Source organism: Oncorhynchus tshawytscha, linkage group LG18 (genome assembly GCF_018296145.1).
Source record: "Oncorhynchus tshawytscha isolate Ot180627B linkage group LG18, Otsh_v2.0, whole genome shotgun sequence".
In the NCBI taxonomy this organism is placed as follows: domain Eukaryota; kingdom Metazoa; phylum Chordata; class Actinopteri; order Salmoniformes; family Salmonidae; genus Oncorhynchus; species Oncorhynchus tshawytscha.
In genome coordinates, this window is record NC_056446.1 from 18,845,057 (window position 1) to 18,857,695 (window position 12,639).

A 12,639-nucleotide genomic window follows, 5' to 3' on the forward strand; every position below is an offset into this window, starting at 1 on the left:
AAAACACAACCCAACCAAGCCGCACTGCTTCTTGACACAATGCCCACTTAACCCGGAAGCCAGCCGCACCGACGTGTCAGAGGAAACATCGTACACCTGGCGACTGTGTCAGCACAGAAGTCGCTAGTGCGCGATGGGTCAAGGACATTCCTGCCGGCCAAACCCTCCCCCAACCCGGACGACGCTGGGCCAATTGTGCGGCCGGCTGCGGCAGAGCCTGGACTCGAACCAGGATCTCTAGTGGCACAGATAGCAGTGCCTTAGACCACTGCGCCATGAGCCAGAGATACTTTTGAGGAGTTGGGGAAACTCCATTGAAATCGTATCAACGCCCATTGTGTACGTTGCCCATGGTACGGCAATGGGCTGCACGGTGCATTCTAGGCGACTCTGGGACAAGGAGAGCTCTCAAGGATAACCCAATATTAGCATGAATTTTGTCAACAGTAAGTACAACATTACAAATCTTTTCCGAAGTGTGAGAAGTAACTTATCTGTGAGCTTTCGAATCGTGACATTATGTACTTTTGAGGAAAGTAGGCAGGTTTCTTGACTCATACCCTAACTTTGAGAAGGGGTTGCGCGACGATTAGCTTAGCAACCACATGGCGCAGCATGACACTGTGAACACGATTGGTTGACAGTCTGCTGGGTGTGGTGTTATACGTTTCTCCATACATTGCCCAATGGGATTCATATCTCCTTTCTCTAATATCTCTGGCAGAGCAGCCCAAGCGATCCATTGCTATGGTTACTCAGACTCAGTGCCTCCATCAGCAGTGCGCATGAAGAGCGAGCTGCCTGCACATGGAGCAAGTGACAGACCGAGAGGAGCAGTTAATGGTTTTACTAATGGAGAAAGTTGTTTCGGCTAGGGCCTAAAATTTAACAGAAGAAATCAGGCTTGGGTAGGGCCTGAAAGTGGTAGGCATGGGTTGTACTGTAGTTGCTGAAAATTCATGTCCGTGCAGGGCTCTAATTGTCATGACTCATTACCTGCAACCTCAAACTCAACTTAATGAACAGAAATGACATGCACGGCAATGGTCAGTCACCAGACATTGTCCTGGAGAGTTGATAGGCAGTGTGGAAATTGAAGAGACGTTTTGAAAAAGGTTTTCAGAAATCCTAAAATAATAGGATGTCATCATCAGTGCTCAGGGCAACCTCCATGCTAGCTTAGGTTGTAGCTTATATTCTACATTTGGCCGGGGTCCTTCTGGTCATCCCAGTAAGGCACCCCTGTACGCTTTACACACCATAATGAAATGAACCATGTGTATGAACTACCCAGCCGGACCATACTTTGTTTAAACACATCTGATTGGCTTGAGTGCTGCTGACTGAGACAAAGGCTATCTTTAATACGCAATCTGTTACTTTCAATGAGCCGGACTTGACTGGTTACGTTTCACACTTGGATGTGCTTTGGTTGATGATTCCTGTAAAAAGGCCATCCTGCTGTTCTGCTCTGGCCAGCACTCTGCTTCTGTTGATTGAAGGTTAGAAAGTCTGCTCATGTAGAATAACCAACCTGCCTCAGAGGTCCGAGGGAGAGGAGAGATGGTAAACACATAAAAGGAGCCCTGAATCATCAGAGCCAGAGCTGTTTGTTATTGTCTCTAGGCAACAATTCCAGACGGATTTAATTTAATTTGCTGGATGGGTTGCTTCATGTTCTGTGTCAGTTAGTCTGATGGCCGAGTTTCATTTGTTGTGTCAACATGGCTCAATTCGAAGTAAAATATTTTGAAAAACAGCTTATCCAGACAGTTTTCAGTTCCATTTTGTTATCTTGAATATTTTGTCTGTGCAAGTTTATAGCCTAACTCCGCAGTTTTGAACTGCACCCTGTGTTATGTGCACCCCTCTGGTTTATGTATTCAGTACATTATGATAGGGGTTCCACTGCCTGTGCAGGAGCAAACACGACAAGTACTGCATCCAGATTTTCACAACCACAGCATGTATTGTTGGATTTACTCTCAGGGTTGTTGTTTTGGGTTCCTAGTGTACGTTTGTCAGGAGCCCTGTCTTACACACTCATGTTTCTTCCTGGAGGCCTCTGTGGAGGAAGTGCTTCTGGAAAAACCACGGTGGCCAATAAGATCATCGAGGCTCTAGATGTTCCCTGGGTGGTCCTCCTCTCCATGGACTCTTTCTATAAGGTAAACTATAGGGCTCGTTCTATAAGGTAAACTTGCATAATAAGCTATGTTTATAAGTATGGCCTGGAGTTTATCATTGGTGAGGTCACAGGTTCAAGAATAACTCCTGGGTATACTTATAAGACATTCTGTTGACGGTAAACTAGCCAATGAATGTAATTTCATGACCCGCTTCATGCTGAATGCTTTATTGGCTCCCCCTCTGATTTAGTATAGAGGCAGCAACACCTAGGGAGCACAGAACATCATTACCCTCTAGAGGCATCCTCAGTCTACCCAGACAGAACCACTCAACTCAATCGCATTCTGAGACCACTGCAGCTGCTTCAATAGATTGATTGAATTGCTTCCCTGTTGTTAAAGAAAGTTGCCTCTGCTTAACTTGATCAGTGAAGCAGACCAACAGCCTGGTGGTTGTGTGTACCCTGCTCTGTCCTCAACCCTCCAAACGGTCAGTAATTAACCCTGATTTGAGCTTTTATTTAGCTTTAAACCCCTAACCAATAAGGGAACTAATGGAATCATTCTTGTCAATTATGTCCCTATCTGTGTTGGATACAAAAGTCGATGGCTTTTAAGTATGTTTTACTGTAGCGGCCATGTTTTTGTTTTTTTTATGCGACAAGGGAATGGCTCTAACAACTCATGCTTTGTTGCCCAAATAGGCCCCCACACCTAGGTACCTGTACACATCGCAAAGGCATGGACAGTAGGAGTATTTAAATAGCTCCATCTTGCCCTTTGATAGGCTAGGTGAAATGTTTGCCATATTGCCTCAACCAATCCAATCCTCTCAGATCTACACAAATGCAGGTCAGGCAAGAGTGTAATTGAATTCCTGAATTGTGACCTTGTTCCCCCCCCAGGTTTTGACCAAAGATGAGCAGGAGCTGGCAGCTAAGAATGAGTATAACTTTGATCACCCAGAGGCCTTTGACTTTGAGTTGCTGGTGACTGTTCTGAGGAAGCTGAAGAAGGGCAAGAGCATCAAAGTACCCGTCTACGACTTCACTTCTCACTGCCGCCGCAAGGAGTGGGTAAGGCAGACTCAGTGAATTGTCTTAAAGCAATAATCCACCCAAAACCACACATTCAAATCAAATGTTATTTGTCACATGCGCCGAATACAACCTTGCAGTGAAATGCTTACTTACAAGCCCTTAACCAACAATGCAGTTTTAAGAGAGAAAGTAAATTAAAATGACAAATAATTAAGGAGCAACAAAAAAATAACAGTAGTGATGCTATATACAGGGGGTACAGGTACAGAGTCAATGTGTAGGGGCACCGGTTAGTCGAGTTAACATGTAGGTAGAGGTAAAGTGACTATGCATGGCTAATAAACAGAGAGTAGCAGCAGTATAGTCTGGGTAGCCATTTGATTAGCTTTTCACGCATCTTATGGCTTGGGGGGTAGAAGCTGTTAAGAAGCCTTTTAGACCTAGACTTGGCGCTCCGGTAACTTGCCATGCGGTAGCAGGTAGAACGGTCTATGACTTATGATTCTTATGATTTACAGTGTTAAATAACTAATGTGAGAACTATTTCTTTTTGAACAAATATTTCATTTTGTTATAACAACCTTGCTAGCAACGTGAAAATTGTTGTGGAAGTCTATATTGGTGGGAAAAGTAGTCAATTGTCATACTTGAGTAAAAGTAAAGATGCCTAAATAGAAAATGACTCAAGTCAAAGTGAAAGTCACCCAATAATATATTACTTGAGTAAAAGTCAAAGTGTTTGGTTTTAAATATACTTAAGTATCAAAAGTAAATGGAATTGATAAAATGTACTTAAGTATCGAAAGTAAAAGTATACATCAGTTCAATTTCCTTATATTAAGCAAACCAGGCGGCACAATTAAAAAAAAAAAAAATTATTGGCGGATTGCCAGCGGCACACTCCAACACTCAGACATAATTTACAAATGAAGTGTTTGTTTAAGTCCATCAGTTCAGAAGCAGTAGGGATGACCAGGGATGTTATTTTGATAAGTGTGTGAATTTGACCATTTTCCTGTCAAAACGTGTATCAAGTGCTTTTTGTCGGGGGGGAAATGTGGAGTGAAAAGTACATTATTTTCATTAGGAATGTAATAAAGTAAAGTACAGATACCCCAAAAAACTACTTAAGTAGTACTTTAAAGTATTTTAACTTAAGTACTTTACGCCACTGGAAATCTATTGATACTCAAGTTGACTACAAAACCCACGATGCAATGCTCTCTCTCTGGGCTGGCTAGGTAGCTAGCAAAAGTAGCTACACACAATAATGCCAAAGTCAATATCAGCATATTAAGTAGCTGGCTAGCTGTAAAATCGCCTAAACAAACTGCACTATCAATGTAGGAGTCTACAATCTCACCAAGTTGATCCTGCTATTTGTCTGTGTACATTCAGACATTGCTATGGCAATACAGTGCCTTCGGAAAGTATTCAGACCCCTTGACTTTTCCCACATTTCGTTACGTTAGTGTTATTATAACATTGATTAAATTGTTTTTTCCCTCATCAATCTAGACACAATACCCCATAATGACAAAGCAACAACAGGTTTTTATACATTTTTGCAAATGAATTACTAATAATTTTTAAAAAATGAAATCGCATTTACTTAAGTTTTCAGACCCAGTACTTTGTTGAAGCACCTTTGGCAGATTACTAAATTGAGTCTTGGGTATGACTCTACAAGTTTGGCACACCCGTATTTGGGGAGATTCTCCCATTCTTCTCTGCAGATTCTCCAACTCTCAGGTTGGATGGGAAGCGTTGCTGCTCAGCTTTTTTCAGGACTCTCCAGAGATGTTCGATCGGGTTCAAGTCTGTGCTCTTGCTGGAGTAAAAAAAAAAGTGTTAAACAAATCAAAATATATTTTAGGTTCTTCAAAGTAGCCACCCTTTTCCTTGATCACAGCTTTGCACACTCTTGGCATTCTCTCAACCAGCTTCATGAGGAATGCTTTTCCAACAGTCTTGAAGGAGTCCCTGCATATGCTGAGCACTTGTTGGCTGCTTTTCCCTCACTCTGCGGTCCAGCTCATCTCAAACCATCTCAATTGGGTTGAGATCGGGATATTGTGGAGGCCAGGTTATCTGATGCAGCATTCCATCACTCTCCTTGATAAAATAGCCCTTACACAGCCTGGAGGTGTATTGCTACAGAATAAATCACTGACAGTGTCACCAGCAAAGCACCATCACACCTCCTCTGTGCTTCATGGTGGAACCACACATGCAAAGATCATCTGTTCACCTACTCTGCGTCTCACAAAGACACAGCGGTTGGAACCAGAAATCTTACATTTGGACTCAAAAGACAGATTTCCACCGGTCTAATGTCCATTGCTCGTGTTTCTTGGCCCACGCAAGTCTCTTATTGCTGTCCTTTATTAGTGGTTTCTTTGCAGCAATTCAACCATGAAGGCCGGATTCACACAGTCTCCTCTGAACAGTTGATGTGTCTGTTACTTGAACTCTGAAGCATTTATTTGGGCTGCAATTTCTGAGGCTCGTTACTCCAATGAACTTATCCTCTGCAGCAGAAGTAACTCTGGGTCTTCCTTTCCCGTGGCGTTCCTCATGAGAGCCAGTTTCATCATAACGCTTGATGGTTTTTGAGACTGCACTTGAAGAAAATTTCAAAGTTTTTGAAATGTTCCGCATTGACTGGCCTTCATGTCTTAAAGTAATGATGGACTGTAATTTCTCTTTGCTTATTTGAGCTGTTCTTGCCATAATATGGACTTTGTCTTTTACCAAATAGGGCTATCTTCTGTATACCACCCCAACCTTGTCACAACACAACTGATTGGCTCAATGGCATTAAGAAGGAAAGACATTCCACAAATGAACTTTTAAGAAGGCAACCTGTTAATTAAAATGCATTCCAGGTGACTACCTCATGAAGCTGGTTGTGAGAATGCCAATAGTGCAAAGCTATCATCAAGGCAAAGGGTGGCTATATAAAATATATTTAGATTTGTTTAACACTCTTTTTTTTGGTTACCACATGATTCCATATGTGTTATTTCATAGTTTTGATGTCTTCACTATTCATCAACAATGTAGAAAATAGTACAAAAATAAAGAGAAACGCTGGAATGAGTAGGTGTGTCAAGACACTTTCAATGATTGTCTTTTGTGTCTCGGCAGTAATCTCAAAGAAAATGCTTGTATGAATTTTAAACCACTGCATGTATTGACTATCAACAATGAGTATGTTGTTATGAGAATTGCATTTTGCGTTTTAATGTTTACTTTCAAGACTCAATGTAATTTCATGGCTGAAAGAAGTACATCTATCCAGGAAAACAATAACATTACTTGTAACAAAAAAAACAGTTTTCTATCACCAGGGGGTAATAATGTGATAAATGAATGAAACATGAACACTAAACCTCTCTGTACGAGATCCTCTTTCTCTGATCAATACAGACGTAGTCTGGTCATTCACTGCAGCTCCGAGCTCGTCAGACTCCTGGAATGGGATCGTGACAGTCTGTAGCTCCCTGACTAGGCAGTACTACCTGAGTGATACATGTCTATGCTCCGTATCTGACACACACACACACACAGTTAAATCTGGGCCTTTTGAGTCACTGACAGTCCATCTCTTGTTTTGGACATCTTAATTTTAATTCTGATAACATATCTTGATGAGTCAGTTGGACCTGCTCTGCTCTGCCACCTCAGGGACTACTTTCTGTGGTGCAAAAAACAAAATCACATCAGATAGCTGCAGTGGTAATTACAGCACACAAAGGGCTGTTAATCAGAGGGGGATAGGCCGGAGGAATGGGAGGGGGGGTTTGGAGCGGCGCACAAACATTTTAGATTAGCTGTGAATGTGGTGCTGACAGGACAGCAGACGGGTGCCGCCAAGGCGCTGTGCCCCTCACACCTCGTCAACCCACCGGTCTCCCTCTGCCAGACATTTGCCCACGCATTTACCTGGCACACCTGGTGGGCACATCTATCATAAGGCCCAGTCCCCGTTCTGCCATATGCTGTCTGTCTGTCTAATTATGTACACTGTACATAATAATCCGCTTTGTGTGGTGAGAAACTCTTTTTTTTATGGTGTTTTTTTTTTCTTCTTCAGAAAACTGTCTACGGTGCCAATGTTGTCATATTTGAGGGGATTCTGGCATTTGCCAACAAGGAGCTTTTGAAGGTGAGGCTGTGTTATTTTAACCTGCTTTTAAGGTGAGTGTAAGAAGATGAAATGCTCACTATTCCTTTCTACAGTACTTGGTCTTCTCTCTGGTCTCCAGTCATCCCCCGCTCCCTGCTCTCTTTTTCCTGCTCCTCTCTTCTCCCTCCCTCTTACCCCACCAGCCTAGCAGACCTGATGAATTACTCTGCCATGCTGCAGAGATGCCAGCCAGGCTGATTAATGGAGTGCCGCTGCCATCCTGAAGCAGATTCAGGGAAATTAGATGGATTCTCTCTGCTGGATGGCTCTGTATTCACTGTTCTACTTTCCCCTGCTCACAGCTATCTGCTATGATTAGGTTTCAGGCAGGGGCTGGCTATGGGTGACTGGGCTGGAGAATGACTGATAGAAAAGGAGGGGCTGGGGGGTGGGGTGTTGTTGTGAACCCAGTGCTGCAGCAGTCTTGGCTAGAGTAAAACATAACTAACCTGAAGCCCAGCTCTCTTCAGAGAAGAATGCATGAATCATTTCTCTTTAGAACAAAGCAACAATACTACTAGTACTGTTGTAGTAGAATTGATGGCAGTTCTTCAGGCAGCCCATGTCAGCTTTGATTATCATGGTCCTCTTTATTGCAACGTAGGTCCGTAAATCCATGAACTATCTAGACAAGTATGGTCCATGAGGTGACCAGATAGACCCAATCACATTTGTCCTGGACTTGTGGCCTGCCTTGGACTCTCCTTGCCTCTTCATTATAACTAGAGCAGGGGGTTTCCAACCTTGAGCGGGACTTTGCTTTTTAATTATTTTTTTTTAGCTAAGTACAATTATTTAAAAAAATATATATTCTAGCTTTCAAATAGGCACATTCTTCTCTTCCCTGCAACTCTTCCCCAGGTCCATTGTGCACTACTTTATCTATACTATGTTTTGTGTCAATATACCTGGTAAAATAATGGTTAATAAAGGAGGGGTATATAAAATATTTGTATATTTTCCAAAATTATATTTTGTCATTTTTATTTTTCATTATTTCATTTCTTTTTAGTTTTTCACTATCAAAATTACAATTGTTCATAAAGAAACAACCACATTAGATGTTTTGGGTCCATGTCAATGGTTAAATCCCATCAGAAGACCATTTGGAAAATGGAAAACAAATTGATTTGAGTGTAATTCCCCCTTTTAATTGCACATCTAGAGCGCAAGGAATGTGTCTAATATCTCGGTCTAGCGATGGTTTTGTACTGCTGCTGCTCATTTCATGGAAAAGTTAGCAAATAATAGATGCAAATGATACAGTATACTTACTCATGATAGACTTCTGCCAGGTAAGCCTACTTTGCAGTTAACATTTAAATGAAGGATTTGGGGAAAGCATTTCTGTCAACCCAGAAGACTGTTATCATATCAACGGGCTACACGGAGCAATAGACAAACGGGTGCACCACACAGACAGACAGGCAATATTGCTGGAAATTAATTGGCAGATATTGTTAGGTTTGGCATTTTAAGCCAATAGTGGCTAACCAGGGGTGGTATAATGTCTATGTTGCGTTTATTACATAGTACCTGGGAGCTTGCGGTGTCTGATACTTGTGAGATTTGTTTATGACAGTTTGCAATCGAACACATGCAATGGTAAAATTACATATACTTTCTGATTTGTTTGGCAGGCAACTCATAGGTGGACCTGTTGGAGACCCCTGAACTAGAGGGTGTGTGTCTGGTAGTGATGGGGTAAAAAAAAAAATCCATAGTTACACATCAGGATATTATTTTTGCCGATGTATCTCTTTGACAATGTCGCAATATTATTTTTGCGTGAGTTGGCTGTACCTGAACCAACACTCCAGTATTTTTCTTTCATAGCTTGTTCTCCATCTTCTTTTTACATAGGGAGACCATTTTGTTTTTGGCAAACTCATTTTCTCATGGCTCTGTCTCTCTGCAGCAGACATATGGTGAGCAATATGTTTGGAACATCGAATCGCAATGCATATCGTATCAGCAACTAAGAATCGTGATGAAAGCACTTCTGTTCCGGGTGATTTATTATTTTATTTATTTTATTTCACCTTTATTTAACCAGGTAGGTAAGTTGAGAACAAGTTCTCATTTACAATTGCGACCTGACCAAGATAAAGCAAAGCAGTTCGACACATAAAACAACACAGAGTTACACATGGAGTAAAACAAACATACAGTCAATAATACAGTAGAAAAACAAGTCTATATACAATGTGAGCAAATGAGGTGAGATAAGGGAGGTGAAGGCAACAAAAAAAAGGCCATGGCGAAGTAAATACAATATAGCAAGTAAAACAATGGAATGGTAGATTTGCAGTGGAAGAATGTGCAAGGTAGAGATATAAATAATGGGGTGCAAAGGAGCTAAATAAATACAGTAGGGGGAGAGGTAGTTGTTTGGCCTAAATTATAGATGGGCTATGTACAGGTGCAGTAATCTGTGAGCTGCTCTGACAGTTGGTGCTTAAAGCTAGTGAGGGAGATACGTGTTTCCTGTTTCAGAGATTTTTGTAGTTTGTTCCAGTCATTGGCAACAGAGAACTGGAAGGAGAGGCGGCCAAAGGAGGAATTGGTTTTGGGGGTGGCCAGAGAGATATACCTGCTGGAGCACCAGGTGGGTGCTGCTATGGTGACCAGCGAGCTGAGATAAGGGGGGACTTTACCTAGCAGGGTCTTGTAGGTGACCTGGAGCCATTGGGTTTGGTGACGAGTATGAAGCGAGGGCCAGCCAACGAGAGCGTACAGGTCGCAGTGGTGGGTAGTATATGGGGCTTTGGTGACAAAATGGATAGCACTGTGATAGACTGCATCCAATTTATTGAGTAGGGTATTGGAGGATATTTTGTAAATGACATCGCCAAAGTCGAGGATCGGTAAGATGGTCAGTTTTATGAGGGTATGTTTGGCAGCATGAGTGAAGGATGCTTTGTTGCGAAATAGGAAGCCAATTCTAGATTTAACTTTGGATTGGAGATGTTTGTGAGTCTGGAAGGAGAGTTTACAGTCTAACCAGACACTTAGGTATTTGTAGTTGTCCACATATTCTAAGTCACAACTGTCCAGAGCAGTGATGCTGGATGGGCGGGCAGGTGCAGGCAGCGATCGGTTGAAGAGCATGTATTTAGTTTTACTTGTATTTAAGAGCAGTTGGAGGCCACAGAAGGAGAGTTGTATGCTATTGAAGCTCGTCTGGAGGTTAGTTAACACAATGTCCAAAAGAAGGGCCAGAAGTATACAGAATGGTGTCGTCTGCGTAGAGGTGTATCAGAGACTGTCACGAGAATTATGTTCTCAGTGTTCATAAACCCAATTGAATTGATTACTCGGCCTGAAACCCAGAATTTGTAGGAAACTGGTTGGAATGAATCAGATGGAGGCCCAGCTGCAAAGTCATGAATGTTTATTTAGAGAGCTCTGCCATGTACAGTGGGGCAAAAAAGTATTTAGTAAGCCACTAATTGTGCAAGTTCTCCCACTTAAAAAGATGAGAGAGGCCTGTAATTTTCATCATAGGTACACTTCAACTATGACAGACAAAATTAGAAAAAAAATCCCAAAAATCACATTGTAGAATTTTAATGAATTTATTTGCAAATTATGGTGGAAAATAAGTATTTGGTCAACAACAAAAGTTTATCTCAATACTTTTGTTATATACCCTTTGTTGGCAATGACAGAGGTCAAATGTTTTCTGTAAGTCTTCACAAGGTTTTCACACACTGTTGCTGGTATTTTGGCCCATTCCTCCATGCAGATCTCCTCTAGAGCAGTGATGTTTTGGGGCTGTTGCTGGGCAACACGGACTTTCAACTCCCTCCAAAGATTTTCTATGGGGTTGAGATCTGGAGACTGGCTAGGACACTCCAGGACCTTGAAATGCTTCTTACGAAGCCACTCCTTCGTTGCCCAGGTGGTGTGTTTGGGATCATTGTCATGCTGAAAGACCCAGCCACGTTTCATCTTCAATGCCCTTGCTGATGGAAGGAGGTTTTCACTCAAAATGTCACGATACATGGCCCCATTCATTCTTTCCTTTACACGGATCAGTCGTACTGGTCCCTTTGCAGAAAAACAGCCCCAAAGCATGATGTTTCCACCTCTATGCTTCACAGTAGGTATGGTTCTTTGGATGCAACTCAGCATTCTTTGTCCTCCAAACATGACGAGTTGAGTTTTTACCAAAAAGTTCCCATTTTGGTTTCATCTGACCATATGACATTCTCCCTATCTTCTTCTGGATCATCCAAATGCTCTCTAGCAAACTTCAGACGGGCCTGGACATGTACTGGCTTAAGCAGGGGGACACGTCTGGCACTGCAGGATTTGAGTCCCTGGCGGTGTAGTGTGTTACTGATGGTAGGCTTTGTTACTTTGGTCCCAGCTCTCTGCAGGTCATTCACTAGGTCACCCCGTGTGGTTCTGCGATTTTTGCTCACTGTTCTTGTGATCATTTTGAGCCCACGGGTTGAGATCTTGCATGGAGCCCCAGATCAAGGGAGATTATCAGTGGTCTTGTATGTCTTCCACTTCCTAATAATTGCTCCCACAGTTGATTTCTTCAAACCAAGCTGCTTACCTATTGCAGATTCAGTCTTCCCAGCCTGGTGCAGGTCTACAATGTTGTTTCTGGTGTCCTTTGACAGCTCTTTGGTCTTGGCCATAGTGGAGTTCGGAGTGTGACTGTTTGAGGACAGGTGTCTTTTATACTGATAACAAGTTGAAACAGGTGCCATTAATACAGGTAACGAGTGGAGGACAGAGGAGCCTCTTAAAGAAGAAGTTACAGGTCTGTGAGAGCCAGAAGTCTTGCTTGTTTGTAGGTGACCAAATACTTATTTTCCACCATAATTTGCAAATAAATTCATAAAAAATCCTACAATGTGATTTTCTGGATTTTTTTCCCCCCTCATTTTGTCTGTCATAGTTGAAGTGTACCTATGATGAAAATTACAGGCCTCATCTTTTTAAGTGGGAGAACTTGCACAATTGGTGGCTGACTAAATACTTTTTTGCCCCACTGTATATACAAAGATGTTCCTTTTATAATATTCTCTTAACCTACACGCATACATACACACCAACCATGGGATTTTCTCATGAAGTCTCACCACAGTTTATTACCACTCAGCTGACAGTTCCAGTCTCCCCCAGATACGAGAGCTCTGGAGGGGCTCTCCCTGTCCTATCTTATCTCCCCAGAGTTACAGCCGGGTCGGTTCAAACATAGGTTAATGGGCCTCTTCGTTCTCTTTCGACACACACATACATTCCTTTCTTCCTAGGT

The 12,639-nt window shown here is 42.2% G+C and overlaps 1 protein-coding gene across 2 annotated transcripts in view; it reads left to right on the plus strand.

The window, feature by feature from the left end:
• The window catches only part of si:ch211-243j20.2 (uridine-cytidine kinase-like 1), a 29,267-nt gene that overhangs the window by 1,897 nt on the left and 14,731 nt on the right, over positions 1 to 12,639 (plus strand). For both annotated transcript variants that reach the window (XM_042300780.1, XM_042300781.1), the window contains exons 4-6: positions 2,062 to 2,168; positions 3,035 to 3,205; positions 7,269 to 7,340. In XM_042300780.1, the coding sequence (XP_042156714.1) occupies positions 2,062 to 2,168; positions 3,035 to 3,205; positions 7,269 to 7,340 (350 nt within the window). The remainder of the gene's footprint in view (positions 1 to 2,061; positions 2,169 to 3,034; positions 3,206 to 7,268; positions 7,341 to 12,639) is intronic.